This window comes from Podarcis melisellensis, assembly GCF_964234715.1.
Source record: "Podarcis melisellensis genome assembly, chromosome: 17".
Classification (NCBI taxonomy): Eukaryota; Metazoa; Chordata; class Lepidosauria; order Squamata; family Lacertidae; genus Podarcis; species Podarcis melisellensis.
The window spans coordinates 14,204,740-14,220,907 of NC_138534.1; the positions used below are offsets into that span (position 1 = coordinate 14,204,740).

Below are 16,168 nucleotides of genomic sequence, written 5' to 3' on the forward strand. Positions count from 1 at the left end.
GTCTTCCGCTGCCTCCCGCAGTTTTGGGTATCCTTCTATACCCCAGCCCAATTCACACACTGAATGCGGATACAAGTCACAGGATGGATATAAGCAGCCAAGGGGAATGGCAACCTCACTGGAGGGGCTAAACTTTGCAGGGCTAGTTAATGCCTCTTTAACTTTGGCCCTGCATCTTGGTTAGGAGAGAAAGGTTCATTGCCTTCTCTGTTTTCTATACTGGGATGAATTTGGAAATGCAGAGCCATGATTTGCTTCTGCTTTTTAAGAAAGAGGCTTGAGACAAGCGCTGGAAGAAGAAGAAGAAGAAGAAGAAGAAGAAGAAGAAGAAGAAGAAGAAGAAGAAGAAGAAGAAGAAGAAGAAGAAGAAGAAGAAGAATTATTTATTATTTATACCCTCCCCATCTGTCTGGGTTTCCTCAGCCACTCTTGGCGACTTCCAACAGGACACTAAAATGCAACCAATGTTTTTTTGGGGTTAGGTGTGTGTGTGGGGGGGTGGAAACCAGGTATCTTAAGGTGAAATCACCTGTAGGTTTGGGGTGATATCCAACTAATTCCCTCATGGCAAAAATTTCCACTTGGAAACAGAACTTTCCCTGTTTGCTCCTGCCACGTGCATCCAACATCCTCTCTAGCAGAGTTGGTGGGAGACTCAGAGCACATTTTGCGGGTCAGTGGGAGCAGGGAGGAGTAGCATTAACAAATTAATTCTATGTGTTTTAGAGAAACAACACAAAGAGGAAGAAGATGGGAGGTCAAGGAAGCCAAGAGATAACGAAATCGTCTTGCAGAGCACCTTGGGAGTCGTTAAGTGCAGAAATCTAAATAGGTTGCTCTGCATAATTTAAATGTCTCACATGGGAAGGGGGTGGGGGTGGGGAGTTATTTACACACCTGCTATACAAGGTAATCCATACCTGACTTTCTCTTCACATAATCGCGAGACAAACATCCCCAAAGCAAGGCCCATGTGAATTTGAACAGCCTGAGACTCATCTGCATTTGGTTTCCCAGGTAACATGGCAACCAGCAAATTCAGGACTTCCTCAACCTTTTCCTTGTAGGATGCAATAAAAACCGGCACCAAGAGAGACAAAGCCGTCGCTGCACAGGAACGGGCAATAACACTAGCAGTGTTTTCACCAGAGTAGGATTTCTGGAGACAAAACAAAAACCCCCAAAGTTATTGACTTTGCCCTTTACATCGTTAGGAAATCTTAAAAAGAAACAAAACTGTATTTGCACTTCTTCTGACGACAGAATTATCCAAGGCTATGTTTACTAATGTTTTGTTTTTTAGCAAATAATATGCTCCTTTACGGAGAAAAGACATTCAAATCTGCACTTGGAAAAACAGATGGGACTGTATGACCCTGTTCCTTATATAGATATATAATTGCGAATGTTAATTAATTCCGTAATTACAGCTTTATTGGAATTTCCCATGAAATGATTCACCAATAGCAGAGACTGAAATATTTGCAAATCTCACAGAATGCAAGGAGATTAAAGCTTGCTGAAAATCATTTATTCTTAAAATTGTAAACCCTTCCACCAACTCCCATGTACTCAAGGCAATTCACAACAAATAAAACACAGTGTTTAAATACATAACTTGCTTTCCAAAACTTAGATGCAGCAGAGTGCTAAAATTTGAAAACCCACATTACAGCACAGCTGGCCAACTGTAAGGTAAAAGGTAAAAAGGTAAAGGACCCCTGGACGGTTAAGTCCAGTCAAAGGTGACTATGGGGTTGCAGCGCTCATTTTGCTTTCAGGGGTTTGTCCACAGACAGCTTTCCGGGTCATGTGGCCAGCAGGACTAAACTGCTTCTGGTGCAATGGGACACCGTGACGAGTGCCAGAGCGCATGGAAATGCCGTTTACCTTCCCGCCACAGCAGTACCTATTTATCTACTTGCACTGGTGTGCTTTTGAACTGCTAGGTTGGCAGGAGCTGGGACAGAGCAGCAGGAACTCACCCCGTCACGGGGATTTGAACCGCCGACCTTCTAATCAGCAAGCCCAAGAGGCTCAGTGGTTTAGATCACAGCGCCACCCGCGTCCACAATTACCGTATTTTTCGCTCTATAAGATGCACCTGACCATAAGACACACCTAGTTTTAGAGGAGAACAAGAAAAAAAATATTCTCTCCCTCTCTGCGCAGCGCCTCTTCAGCATTGAAGCTGTGCACCGATCCCTCTCGCTCTCCTGGCTTCAGGGATCCCTCTCGCTCAGGGATCCCTCTCGCTCTCCTGGCTTCAGGGATAGCTGCACAGCCTGCATTTGCTCCATAAGACGCACAAACATTTCTTCTTACTTTTTAGGAGGGGAAAAGTGTGTCTTATAGAGCAAAAAATATCTCTGTGGCCAGGAAGCCTATACTGACAGCTCTTTCGCAAAAACCTGCAATGAGCCACTTGCATGGCCTCCAATGAACAGAAACACTTTGAGATTTGCACTTCTCCCAAGATTGGCAAGGCACTTCTCCTGCCAAATAACGTGTACAAACATTCATATACAGGGGAACCTCGGTTTTCAAACAGCTTATCTCAGGAACAACTTGGAACATGCTGCAAACCTGTGTTCCGGTTTGCGAACTTTATTTCAAAAGCGGAACGTGCTCCATTTTGAGTCCTGAGCTTTCGTTTTTACAGTTGCACTGCTAATTTGCGTCCCCCCATTGTAATTCAAGTCTTCTGTTTCTGATTGCAGTGTTCTGATGCGATATTTGGAACTTATATTTGGTGCTTTTGTTTTTGCTATTTATTTAGCGTTTTTTGTTTTTGAGGCTCTTTCGGTTAATTTGTTTTTTTGTGACTGTGTGGAACCCAGTTCAACTACTGATTGATTGTGTGACTGTGGAAATGGATAAAAGCCCCCCATCCAAACAATGACTATCATCAGTGCAGGTAAGGAAAAAAAATACATTTTTTAAATCATCTACAATACTGTCTTACAGTGGTGCCCCGCAAGACGAACGCCTCGCAAGACGAAAAACCCGCTAGACGAAAGGGTTTTCCGTTTTGGAGGCGCTTCGCAAGACGAATTTCCCTATGGGCTTGCTTCGCAAGAAGAAAGCCCATAGGGAAATCTCCGGGGACCTCTTTTAAATGCTAGCGGTGGGGAGCAAAGCCTTCCCCCCCCGGCCTTCAGAAGAGGTCCAGGAAGGCCGGCGGGGGCCAAAAGGCTTTGCTCCCCACCGCCAGCATTTTATTTTTTTTTTTAATATAATTTTTATTAGGTTTATAGTATACAAAATTCAAATTGCAAAAACATATTTCCATAAATCTAATGGGCTCCCCCCATCTTCCGAGCACTGCATTCTCTGTAAATCCAAAACCTCAGCAATTTGTTGACTTATTTTAAACATAATAATATATCTTCCATTTTATCGTGATATCTGGTCTCTAGACATTTCAATCCAAATCCATTAATTTTTAGTTTCAACACAATAAAATTATTTCATTACACCACTTCTGTCTTGTTGTGCCTTATTTACCAATTCAAAAATTTACCGATACTGAAGCTGTACTTTCCTAGAAAGGAGCATTTTTTAACATTCATACAACTTATAGTGCTTTTTCAAATAGTCCTTAAATTTTTCCCAAACTTCCTCCGTTTCTTCTTCTCCCGAGTCTCGAATTCTGCCAGTCATTTCAGCCAGTTCCATATTGTGATGGGACGATGAGCTGCTTGTGCGTAAAATGCAAGTCCCTCAGAGTTTGATCAGGCTTTCAAACCTCTGCCTGTGACGGAGCCCCTCCAGCATGGCTGCGTCAATCACTAGTAGAATCCGAAAGTGGCTGCTTTCGGAAACGTTTCCAACATAAAAGCTCCTTAACGGAAACACGTCGTCTGGCCTCTCGGCGTGACAGTTTCCGTCGAGGTGTGGGTGTCCCTATAGGAGGTCCTGAGACCTCCCCACTGGTTTCGCTTGAAGCGTCTCTGAGCCATCCCTCCGACTCACTTTCCCTTGGAGTTCTTGCTCGCCCTCTACTGGTTCCCTCTTCCGCTGCTACTGCTCTCTCACCCTCAGTGAGCCTTTGCGCCTCCGGCGCTTTAGATGTCAGTTCCCTGACATCCACCTCCCCTCCAGGGCCCCCTTCACCCCCTCCCGTCTCCTCTCCTACTGGCGGTGAGGAGGTAAAACCCTTGAAAGAACCTCCCTCATCTTCCGACGTCGCGAACACTTCCTTCCACTTGTTGCTGTTCCTACTCTCTAGGTACTCTTCGTCATCAGAGTCCACTCCCTCTTCCAACTCCGACTCCGCGAACCCTTCCATTTCCTCTTCCTCATCGGTGGTGCCGAAATACTCCCTCCTAAACCTTGCTATCGGCTGAGGTTTCCTCGGGAACCTTTGATGGAACGTTTCTGTTAAAACCTCGTCATTGACTTCCTGCGCACTTACCCAGGTGTTTTCTGACTCCGGTTCCCCTTCCCACGCCACTAAATACTCCACCTGATTTCCCTTCCACCTGGAATCGAGGATTTCCGCTACATGGTTGCGGCGTTCCCTCTCTTCCAAGGCTGGTCCCCTGACGTGCTCCCCTTCACCTCCTCCCCTGTATGGTGACAGTAACGACCTGTGGAACACTGGGTGCAATTTCATGTGATTGGGTAATCGGAGTTTGAAAGCTACCGGGTTGACCTGCTGAATCACCTCAAAGGGTCCCAATCTTCTGGGCCTCAGTTTCTTACAACCCCCTTTGAACGGCAACCCTTGGGTTGACAACCACACTTGATCCCCCACCCTTATGGTTTCACCTTCCCTTCTGTTCTTGTCTGCCTGCTTCTTATATTGTGCCTTAGCCCTTTCTAAGTTGAGCTGGAGCTGCTGATGGATGGCTTCCATCTCTTCTACAAAATGTTCAGCCGCTGGGACGCTCCATCTCTCCCCTCCTTCCCCTGGAAATGCCCTGGGGTGACACCCGTAATTAGCCAAAAAGGGACTCATCCCTGTGGACACATTCTCCGCATTATTGTAGGCAAATTCTGCCAACGCCAACTTTTCGACCCAATCGTTCTCTCTGTCATTGACATAACACCTAAGATATTGTTGAAGAATGCCATTTGCCCTTTCCGCCTGCCCGTTGGTTTCAGGGTGCCGGGCAGTTGAAAAATTGACTTCCACGTGTAACAAGCTCATGAGCTTCCTCCAGAACCTGGAAGTAAATTGTTTGCCTCGATCTGAGATCACCCTCGAGGGAGCCCCGTGCAACCTAAAGATATGTTCCACAAACAACTTCGCCGTTTCTTCCGCTGTGACTGCATGTGAGCATGCTACAAAGTGGCACATCTTAGTTAACAGGTCTACTACTACCATGATGGCTGTTTTCCCCTTGGACCTTGGCAGATCCGTCATAAAATCTATTGATATCGCTTCCCAAGGCCGTTCTGGTGTGGGTAAAGGTTCTAATAACCCTGCCGGCGCCCTTCTTTCCCCTTTGGCTCGCTGACATTGGTCACACCCTCTTACATACTCCCTTACATCTTCCCTCACCTTAGGCCACCAAAATTCCCTGGTAACCAACCACATGGTCTTGTGTTGCCCAAAATGTCCCGCCGTGGGGCTATCATGCAACTGCTTGAGTACTCTCCCCCTCAATTCACCTTCGGGTATATACAGTGCCCCTTTGTAATACAATGCCCCATTTCTTTCCTCAAAACCTCCGGGGCTCTCGCCCTCCCCCCTGAGACCTCTGAGCTTATCCTGGGCATATTCATCATTTTCCGTTTCCTCCACCAGTTCTCGTTGCCCCACCATCGCCGCCCCACACACCCAGCGGTCCTCCGGGATGACATGTCTCTCTTCGATCACCCCCTCCCCTTCCCAATATTCTGGTTTGCGTGAGAGCGCGTCCGCCCTGACGTTTTCTGGGCCTGGCACATAACAAATCTCAAAGTTAAATTTGGAGAATTCCTGTGCCCATCTCACTTGTCGTTGGTTGAGCACTCGAGCTGTTCTCCAATACTCTAAATTTTTGTGGTCGGTGCACACTTGCACCTTGTGTTGTGCCCCAATTAATAAATGTCTCCACCTCCGGAATGCTTCGTGAATGGCAAGTAGTTCCCTGTCATACACCGTGTAATTCCTCTCGGACTTATTCAGCTTCCGCGAGAAGAAGGCACACGGTCTCCACTCCGACGCACTCCTCCCCGGTTGAAGAAGGACCGCCCCTACCGCCCGGTCGGATGCATCTGTTTCCACTCTCATGGGTTTTCGTAAATCCACATGCAGAAGTTGTTCTTCCGAGGCGAAAGCCCTTTTCAGTTCTTCAAAGGCTCGATCCGCCTCTGCCGTCCAAACAAATTTCTTCTTGCTGCTGAGACAGTCGGTGATGGGCGCCGTCAAGTGGGCAAAGTTCTTGATGAACTTCCGATAAAAGTTCCCAAATCCCAAGAATCTTTGCACGTCCTTCTTGGTCTTCGGTGTCTTCCATTCCAGTACCGCTTGGACCTTGCCTGGATCCATGGCCAATCCCTTGTCTGACAAGCGGTACCCCAGGAATTCCACCTCCTTGGTATGAAACTGGCACTTCTCCAGTTTCACCCACAGCTGGTTGGCTTGCAGCCTGCCCAACACTTCTCGAACGTCCCTCACATGCTGTTCCTCATTTTCCGAATACACCAACACGTCGTCTAAAAAGGCCACACAATTCTTGTAGAGCAAAGGTCCCAGAACGTGGTTTATAAAAGCTTGAAAACACGCGGAGCCCCCTTGTAGACCGAAGGGCATAACGAGGTATTCAAAGGCTCCCAACGGGGTAAACATGGTGGTCTTCCATTCATCTCCCTTCCTTATGCGTATCAGATTGTACGCCCCCCGCAGGTCCAGTTTTGTAAAAATCTTTCCCTTCCTTACTCTGGTCAAAATGTCATCAATTCGGGGCATAGGGAAAGCCAGGGGCTCCGACACTGCATTGAGGGCCCTGAAGTCACACACCAGTCTCGGTTTGTCTGTGTTCTTTTTGTCCACAAAGAACACTGGGCTGCCCCCCACCGCTCGGGACTCTCTGATGAAACCTCGCTTCAAGTTTTTGTCAATGAACTCCCTCAGCTCCTGCATCTCCCTGTCTGACATGGCGTACAGCTTGCCTACTGGGAGTTGGGCCCCTGGGAGTAGGTTGATTTGACAGTCAAAGGGTCTATGCGGTGGCAGTTTGTCTGCTTCCCTTTCGCTGAATACGTTGCTCAGATCTGCGTATTGCGGGGGCACCTTCCCTTTGTCCATCACTTCCATCCCCGCTAGGGTGACTCTGTCTCCTCCCGAAACCTTCCCCTCCTTGCAGTGTTCTAGGCAATGCGCTGACCCAAAGGAGACCACCCTCTGATGCCAGCCCACTAGCGGATCGTGTAGCGCCAGCCAGCTCATCCCCAAAATGATGGGCGCTCCTCCCAGGATGGCCACATTAAACGCTATCTGTTCGGTGTGCCTTGCCACTCTCATTATCATCGGGACAGTCTGTTGGCTAACTTCTCCCCCCAACAGCTCTCTGCCGTCAATCGTAGTCACCTGCAAGGGGTTACTTAAAGGGATAGTCTGTATCTGGTGCTCAGCTGCAAACTCCTTACTCAGGAAATTACAGGAGCTGCCTGAATCCAAAAGCGCCTTGACCTTTAGTGGGTGTCCGTTTGGCAGTTCTAGTAACACCTCTATCACTAAAGCGGGTCTGGGGGGTTCTGGCATGGGCACTTTCATTGCTCTTTGGCCTGGCTGCTGTGCCCCAACGGTGGCAGCCAGGCGTTGGCTTTTACTTGCTCCTTGCCTTCCTCTTCCTTTCCCCCAACAGCTCCTGCCATCCCTTGCCATTCCTTTCTTTGTGGGCAAACTCTGGCAAAGTGCCCTGGCTGTTGGCAGAGATAACATCTCTTGGCGCTCTTTCCCTCCTTTTTCCGCCCTTCACTGGGATTTGAAACTGCGCGCGCCCGCGCTGTTCCAACTTCCATCGGCTCTGCCGGCGGGAAAGGTGGCTCTGGAATGTCTGGAATGCGGAACTCCCTCCAACGGTCTCCTTTCCCTTCCCGCTTTTCCATAGCCCTCGCCTCCTGGCGCGCTCCTATGGCCAGCGCAGATTTGGTTAACTGGTCCATAGACTCCGCCCTGGGGCCCCGGGAAAGCTCATCTTTGACGGTTGAAGAAAGCCCCTCTTCGAAAAGCATTTGGATGGGCTCCGCCGATAGGTCCCACCCCAATTTGTGAATCAACATGGTAAATTCAGTCCAGTACTCACGGACAGATCTGCTTCCTTGCTGGCAAGCCATTAACTGCCTTCGCACCACCCCCTGCTCAATATCGCTGGAAAACATCAGGTCCATGGCACGAAAAAACTTCCTCGTGTCCTTTAAGATCTCATTATTCGCTGCCATCAGGGGTCTAACCCAATCTTTCGCCCCGGATTCGAGATGGCCAATCACATACGCCACTCGCGATTCCTCATCGGGGAAGTCATCAAACTGCAAGTTTAGAGCGTATTGCATCTCTGTTCTAAAGGCATGATAGTTCCTGGGATCCCCCCCCGAATTTCTGCACCAATCCTGGCACCTTTCTGGCGAGCGGGGTGGTTTTCTCCTTTCCCTTTTCTGCATCCTGAGCCCTCCTCTCCTCAAGCCTCGCCGTTTGCAGCGCCAACTGGATCTCCAACGCCCTGTACCTTTCTTCCAGGCTTGGACCTCCTCCAGCTGCTCCTGCTTCCCCGGTTCCGGCTGGATTGCTCATGATGCTTCTCCCTGCACAAGCTGGCTTTCGGAGTCTTTCGGATTGCTGTGATGGGACGATGAGCTGCTTGTGCGTAAAATGCAAGTCCCTCAGAGTTTGATCAGGCTTTCAAACCTCTGCCTGTGACGGAGCCCCTCCAGCATGGCTGCGTCAATCACTAGTAGAATCCGAAAGTGGCTGCTTTCGGAAACGTTTCCAACATAAAAGCTCCTTAACGGAAACACGTCGTCTGGCCTCTCGGCGTGACAGTTTCCGTCGAGGTGTGGGTGTCCCTATAGGAGGTCCTGAGACCTCCCCACTGGTTTCGCTTGAAGCGTCTCTGAGCCATCCCTCCGACTCACTTTCCCTTGGAGTTCTTGCTCGCCCTCTACTGGTTCCCTCTTCCGCTGCTACTGCTCTCTCACCCTCAGTGAGCCTTTGCGCCTCCGGCGCTTTAGATGTCAGTTCCCTGACACATATAGTCCATCAGCTGCGTCTGCCATTCTTCCAGTGTGGGTAGATTTTGTGTCTTCCAGTGCTTTGCCATCAAGATCCTTGCTGCTGTAGTAGCGTACATAAAGAAAGTTCTATCTTTCTTGGCCACCCTCTGGTCTACCATGCCCAAGAGGAAGGCCTCCGGTTTCTTGGGTACGGTAAATCTAAGCACCTTTTTTAGTTCATTATGTATCATCTCCCAGAAGGCCTTCACCTTCGGGCAGGTCCACCAGAGGTGTAGAAATGTCCCTTCCTCTTCTTTACATTTCCAACATTTATTATCAGACAGGTGATATATCTTTGCAAGCTTGACTGGGGTCATGTACCACCGGTATATCATTTTCATAATATTTTCCTTCAAGGCACTACATGCCGTGAATTTCATTCCGGTGTTCCATAACCTTTCCCAGTCTTCAAACATAATGTTATGCCCCAAGTCCTGCGCCCACTTTGTCATAGAGGATTTAACAATCTCATCCTGTGTATTCCATTTAAGCAGCAAGTTGTACATTCTCGAAATCAGCTTAGATTTTGGCTCAAGCAACTCTGTCTCTAGTTTCGATTTTTCCTCCTGGAAACCCACTTTTTTGTCCGCTTTAAAAACTTCCTGAATTTGAGCATAATGCAACCAATCTCGCACCTTGTTTTTTAACTTTTCCATACTCTGCAACCTCCATTTATCTCCAATTTTTTCAATTATTTCCCAATATTTAGGCCAGTGGGCCTCCATATTGAGTCTTTTACGTGCTTTGGCCTCCATCGGTGAGAGCCACCTCGGAGTTTTACTCTCCAATAAGTCTTTATATTTTGACCAGACCATAAAAATTGCCCTTCTGACAATATGGTTTTTGAACAATTTATGGACTTTAACCTTGTCATACCACAAATATGCATGCCACCCAAAAGCATTATCAAATCCCTCCAGGTCGAGGACATCGGTGTTCTCCAACAAAATCCAATCCTTCAACCAGCAGAGGGCTGCAGATTCATAATATAACTTCAAATCCGGCAGGGCAAACCCCCCTCTTTCTTTCGCATCTGTTAGTATTTTAAACTTTATTCGGGGCTTTTTGCCCTGCCAGACAAATTTAGATATATCCCTCTGCCATTTTCCAAAACATTCCACCTTATCCACGATCTGGAGGGCCTGAAACAAAAATAGCATTTTCGGCAATACATTCATCTTTATAGCAGCTATTCTGCCCAACAAGGAAAGTTTCAGTCTTGACCATGTTTCCAAGTCTCTTTTGATCTCTGACCAACATTTCTCATAATTATCCTTAAACAAATTCAAATTTTTGGAGGTCAGGTGCACCCCTAAGTACTTTACTTTTTTAACCACATTTAGTTCTGTTTCTTTTCTGAACTCCTCTATTTCAGTAGTTGTCAAGTTTTTTGCTAAAACTTTAGTTTTTTGTTTATTCAGCTTGAATCCCGCCACCCGACCAAAGTCAGAAATTAATTCTAACGCTCTTTTAGTACTAGAGGCTGGCTCCTGTAATGTTAATACCAAGTCATCTGCAAATGCTTTCAGTTTATATTGTTTCTCTCCGACCACAATTCCCTGTGCCAACCGGTCATTTCTAATCATGTTCAATAGCACCTCCAGGACTGAAATAAACAACAGAGGAGATAGAGGGCACCCCTGTCGTGTCCCTTTTTCAATTTTGAACTCCTCTGTCACCACGTTGTTTACTATCAATTTAGCTTTTTGTTCTGAATAAATTGCTTCTATTCCATTTTCAAACCCCCGCCCTACTCCCATCCTTTCCAAATTTTTCTTCATAAACATCCAAGAAATGTTGTCAAAGGCTTTCTCCGCATCAATAAAGATCAACACCGCTCTTGTATTTGAGTTAGTCTGTAAAAATTCCAAAATGTCAATGATGTTTCTTGTGTTGTCAAATAGATGTCTGCCAGGGAGAAAGCCTGCTTGGTCCTTATGAATCACTTCATTTAATACTTTCTTAAACCTGCTTGCCAAAATGTCTGCAAAGATTTTGTAATCCACATTTAGGAGTGAGATAGGACGGTAGTTTTTAAGTTGAGTTTTTTCAGTTTCTGATTTTGGTATCAACGTGATGAAAGCTTCTTTCCACGTTTCCGGTGCCTTCCTCCCCTCCATAATCTGGTTACAAACTTCCAACAATGGTTGTATCAATGAATCCTTCAATGCCTTGTAATATTTGGAAGTAAGTCCATCAGGTCCCGGAGACTTGCCCAGTTGGAGGTTCTGAATGGCGCATTCAATTTCTTGGATTGTAATATTACAGTTCAGGGTTGCTCTCATTTCCTGGGGTATTTTTTGTAATCCATTAGTTGTGACAAATTGGTCCACCTCCGAGCCTTTTTGTGGCCTTTGTGAATAAAGTTCTTTGAAATATCTCTGGAAACACTTTCTAATTTCCTCGGGTTTCTGAACCATTCTCCCTTCAATCTCTAGATTTGTAACTGTGTTAAGCTTTTGTCTCTTTTTCAACTGCCAAGCCAACAACTTCCCGCACTTATTAGCAGATTCAAAGGATCTTTGTTTCATTTGTTTAATTTTCCATTCCACCTCTTGATTTATCAGTTTCGAATATTGTGCCTGGAAAAACTTCACTTCTCTCAATACTTCCTTTGATTTAGGCCTGGATCTCAGTTTTTTCTCTCCTTCTCTTATTTTCTCCAAAATCTTCTCCTTCTTTTCATTCCAGAGCCTTTTTTTAATCGTATTCTGCTGTATTAGAAACCCTCTCATAACTGCTTTACTTGCGTCCCAGATTGTTCTTTTTTCCACATTTGTCTTTAAGTTTATTTCAAAATAATCCTTTAAAACTTTTTGGGCCTTCTTAACAATCTCCTGATCTCTTAACAAAGCGTCGTTCATTCTCCATCTGAAAGATCCGGTTGTATTTAATCTCAGTTCCATTCTCAAAGCGTTGTGGTCGGAGCAGGTTTTTGGGCAGATTTCCACTTTTCTAGTCTTAGGTGCCAGCCCTCTAGTTATCCATATCTGGTCGATTCGCGTCCATGTCATATGGGCCTCAGAAAAGAAAGTTCCTTCTTTCCCTAGAGGGTTCTTGATCCTCCATATATCAATCAAATCCAAATTGTCAATCATTTCAAAAAAGGTTTTTGGTAGTCTGCCGTCTTTCGTTATATTAGCACTTTGCGACTTATCCATATTCACTGAGGCGACACCGTTCATATCTCCCAACATGATAATGTTGTTGTAATCCAAATAGTCCAGCATAGTCTCATGCAGCTTCTTAAAAAATTCCGATTTTCCATCATTTGGGGCATATATTCCTAGAATTAAAAACTTTTCTCCTTGTGTCTGAATTTCAATTGCCAAAATTCTACCCTGTTCATCTTTGAATACGAATTTTGGTGACAAGTTCTCCTTTGCATATATCACCACTCCTCTTTTCTTAACTTTGTCCGATGAGATAAATTCTTGGCCTAACCTTTTGTTAATTAACACTTTTCTGTGGAGTCTTGTCACATGTGTTTCTTGCAGGCAAATAATGTCCAATTGTTCTTTTTTCAAAATATGAAATACTTTTCTCCGTTTTTCTGGAGAATTCCCGCCATTTATGTTCCAACTAAGAAGCTGCAGAGACATCCTGGTCTACTTCTTAGATATCACAGTTGGGTATCTAATTTGTCCTCCGTTCCCGAAGGCTGTGGTGCCGGTCCGCCTCCAGATGGTACGGGTCTTGGTGGTGATCCCGGTGGTGGAGGCCAAGAATCTGCAGCTCTCTTTTGGAGGTCCTCCTCGTTGTCGTGTAGGAACTTCTGGTGGTCTTCTGGTGTTTTAATTCTTACCTTCTTTCCTTTGTAGGTGAATGATAGACCTTGAGGAAATTCCCACCTGTAAGGGATTGCGTTGTACCTTAACAATTTTGCCAAGTCTGTATATGAGGCTCTAAGATCCAACAGATATTTAGGAATGTCTCTATAAATTTCTGCCCTTTTGCCTTCAACTTCCAGAGATTTTTTAAAATGTTGGCCTAGTATCTTGTCTCTTTCCTCTCTTGTTCTCAAACAAACCAAACAGTCTCTGGACTTGTCTTTCTTAACCGATCTTCCCAATCTGAAGGCCGTCACAATTTTGAAGTCTTTATCTTCCTCAACCCCCCAAAATTTAGAAAACATCTGCGTCAAAAATTCCTCTAGGTTGCCCTGCTCCAGCTCTGGGACGGCCCTCAGCCTAAGATTGCATTCCTTACTTTTCAGTTCCACCATTGACAGGTAGGCTTGCTGTTCTCCTACCTGTCTTTTCAGAGGTCTTACTTCCCCTTTGATCTCCTCCACCTTTTTGCACGCTTGCTCAGCTTTTTGATTGGCTTCCGCAGCTAATTTGTAGTTCTCCGCCGTAGCTCCTTGCAGTTTCTCAATAGCCTGAGTATGCTGGGAAACCTGATCTGTTAACTTGCTAATAGTAGATGTAGCTCTGTCAATTTTAGATGACTGATCGTCCACCTTCTTATTCAAAAGTGCCAGTTGTTCCAAAATTTGTTTCAAGACTGGATCAGTTCCTCCAGTTGCCATATCTTCTGTTGCAAGCGTTTCAACTTCTTCCTCCTGCGCCGTCAGCACAGTTGGTACCGAAGATCTGCGTTGATGAGTCAACGTTGTTTGAACAAGCTGCCCAGCTCTCTTATCTTTTTTCTTTTCTTTAGCTTCCTCAGCTAAAGCTTCCTTAGCTTTAGATGCTCTTGTTTTCCCTAGGCCACTCATTCCCCAGCTGCCTCTGTTCAAGGTCAAATAGTCTTTCAATCCATGAGAAAGGCAAGTCCAGAATGTAAACAATTAAACCACAAAAAATCCCAATAAGGTACAGTTCCCAGACCTCTATGCCTCCGCAAATCCACTAGGGGGGGTTTTCATAAGAAAGAAAGTTTCTTTTCCGCCATCAAAGTTCCTATTTCAACTTTTATAGTCCCCAAGCTCAAAAAGGAGGCTTTCAGATAGTTCTGTTTCAAAATAGTGCCACAAGGTAACGGAAAGGTTCCAATATCAGTATTAAAGCGATAGTGTATCCATCAATGCAACAATTTGTACTTAAAAAAAAGTTTCAGCAGCCTGACAGTACTCCTTTGCAACACTGGCAGTCCGATAGCTCGGTTATCCCTTTCAATTCCACGTCCCTTCACAATAGGGGGAAGATTCCTTAGCGCAATGAACCAACAGATTTAATCCTTCAATCTTTTTAATTTCTAGAGGAACACAGTCTGTTAATGCCCCTTCATACTAATTTCAAAGTCTCTTTTGAGCGCTTCAGCCCACATCGGGTTCTTTGCTTTGCTCTGATTAGCAGGACCGGAAGGCGGACTTCCTGTTACTCGCCTCCCGTTTTCAGCCGAATTAAACGAATTTAAATCAATCTTTAGTCAATCTTTAATACCCCTTACTCACGGGTAAATTGCAGCCAATTACGATGATTTTCAAGAAGAAAGGTCGACGCTCATCCGCAACAGCAGCGCGGCTTCACTTCCGCGAAAAGAGCGATGAACTCACAGCGCCGCTCCCCCGTTCACGTTCCGGAGCCTCTTACGAGGTCCCTTCCTCGTTTCTGGGGGGGCTTCTGGCACCCGCCGAGTCCCACGGCCGCAGGCTCGCTCTGCCTACGGTTTGTCTTAATGGGTCTCCGCTTTGCCGCAGCGGACGACCCTTTTTCGCGGAGCCCCTCTTCACACGGTAAAGAGGACCGCCATTGCCGTTTTGCGCCGCCTCCGGAAGTCCCCACCGCCAGCATTTTAAAAGCAGTCCGGGATAGCAGGGAAGCGCTTCCCGCTATCCCGGATGGCTTTTGAAGGCAGGCGGGGGGGAGCAAAGACTTTTGCCCCCCGCCAGCCTTCAGAAGAGGTCCTGGACCTCTTCTGAAGACGGGCGGGCGGCAAAAGTCTTTGTCCCCCCTGCCTGCCTTCCCGGGGGCTTTTAAATCGCCCCGGGACAGCGGAGAATTCCTCCGCTGTCCCGGGGCGATTTTAAAATGCAGGGGGACGGCAGCGAAGCTTTCGCTGCCGCCCGCCAGCATTTTAAGATCGCCCCGGGACAGCGGAAAAGTCTCCGCTGTCCCGGGGGCTTTTAAAATGCTGGGGGATGGCAGCGAAGCATTCGCTGCCGCCCGCCAGCATTTTAAGATCGCCCCGGACAGCGGAGAAGTCCTCCGCTGTCCCGGGGTTTTAAAAATGCTGGCGGGCGGCAGCGAAGGCTTCGCTGCCGCCCACCAGCATTTTAAAATCGCCCCGGGACAGCGGAAAAGTCTCTGCTGTCCCGGGGGCTTTTAAAATGCTGGCGGGCGGCAGCGAAGCCTTCGCTGCCGTCTGCCAGCATTTTAAGATCGCCCCGGGACAGCGGAAAAGTCTCCGCTGTCCAGGGAAGGCAGGCGGGGGGGAAGCAAAGACTTTCGCCCCCCGCCAGCCTTCAGAAGAGGTTGGGGTACAGACTGTCCCCGGACCTGGTCGGAAGGCGGTTTCCATAGGAACGCATTAATTGATTTTTAATGCATTCCTATGGGAAACCGTGCTTCGCAAGACGAAAAACTCGCAAGACGAAAAGACTTGTGGAACGAATTAATTTCGTCTTGCGAGGCACCACTGTACTTATTTTATAGTGCAGTACATTGATTATTGCTTTCATTTTATGGATCAATGGCCTCGTTAGATAGTAAAATTTATGTTAAATTGCTGTTTCAGGGGTTGTTTTTAAAAGTCTGGACTGGATTAATCCATGACTTTAATTGCATGACTTTCTATGGGAAGGCGCGCCTTGGTTTTGGAACCGACTTCAGGAATGGATTAAGTTTGAGAACCTTGGTACCACTATACCAAGATAAGGTGTGCATGAAAATGCATATGCTGATGAAAATAACATAGAAAAATGCATTGCATTATTTTGCAAAAAGAGGTGCATGTTAGGCAAAATTGCATACAAATGAGAAGAAATTCGCACTGAAGTGTGGAGAAATTTCCACGAGTA

At 46.5% G+C, this 16,168-nt stretch overlaps 1 protein-coding gene across 4 annotated transcripts in view; it reads right to left on the minus strand.

Annotated features, from left to right (window-relative positions):
* Positions 1–16,168, minus strand: part of FOCAD (focadhesin) — a 136,942-nt gene that overhangs the window by 27,314 nt on the left and 93,460 nt on the right. For all 4 annotated transcript variants that reach the window (XM_081893681.1, XM_081893682.1, XM_081893680.1 and 1 more), the window contains exon 27: positions 921–1,159. In XM_081893681.1, coding sequence (XP_081749807.1) covers positions 921–1,159 — 239 coding nt within the window. The remainder of the gene's footprint in view (positions 1–920; positions 1,160–16,168) is intronic.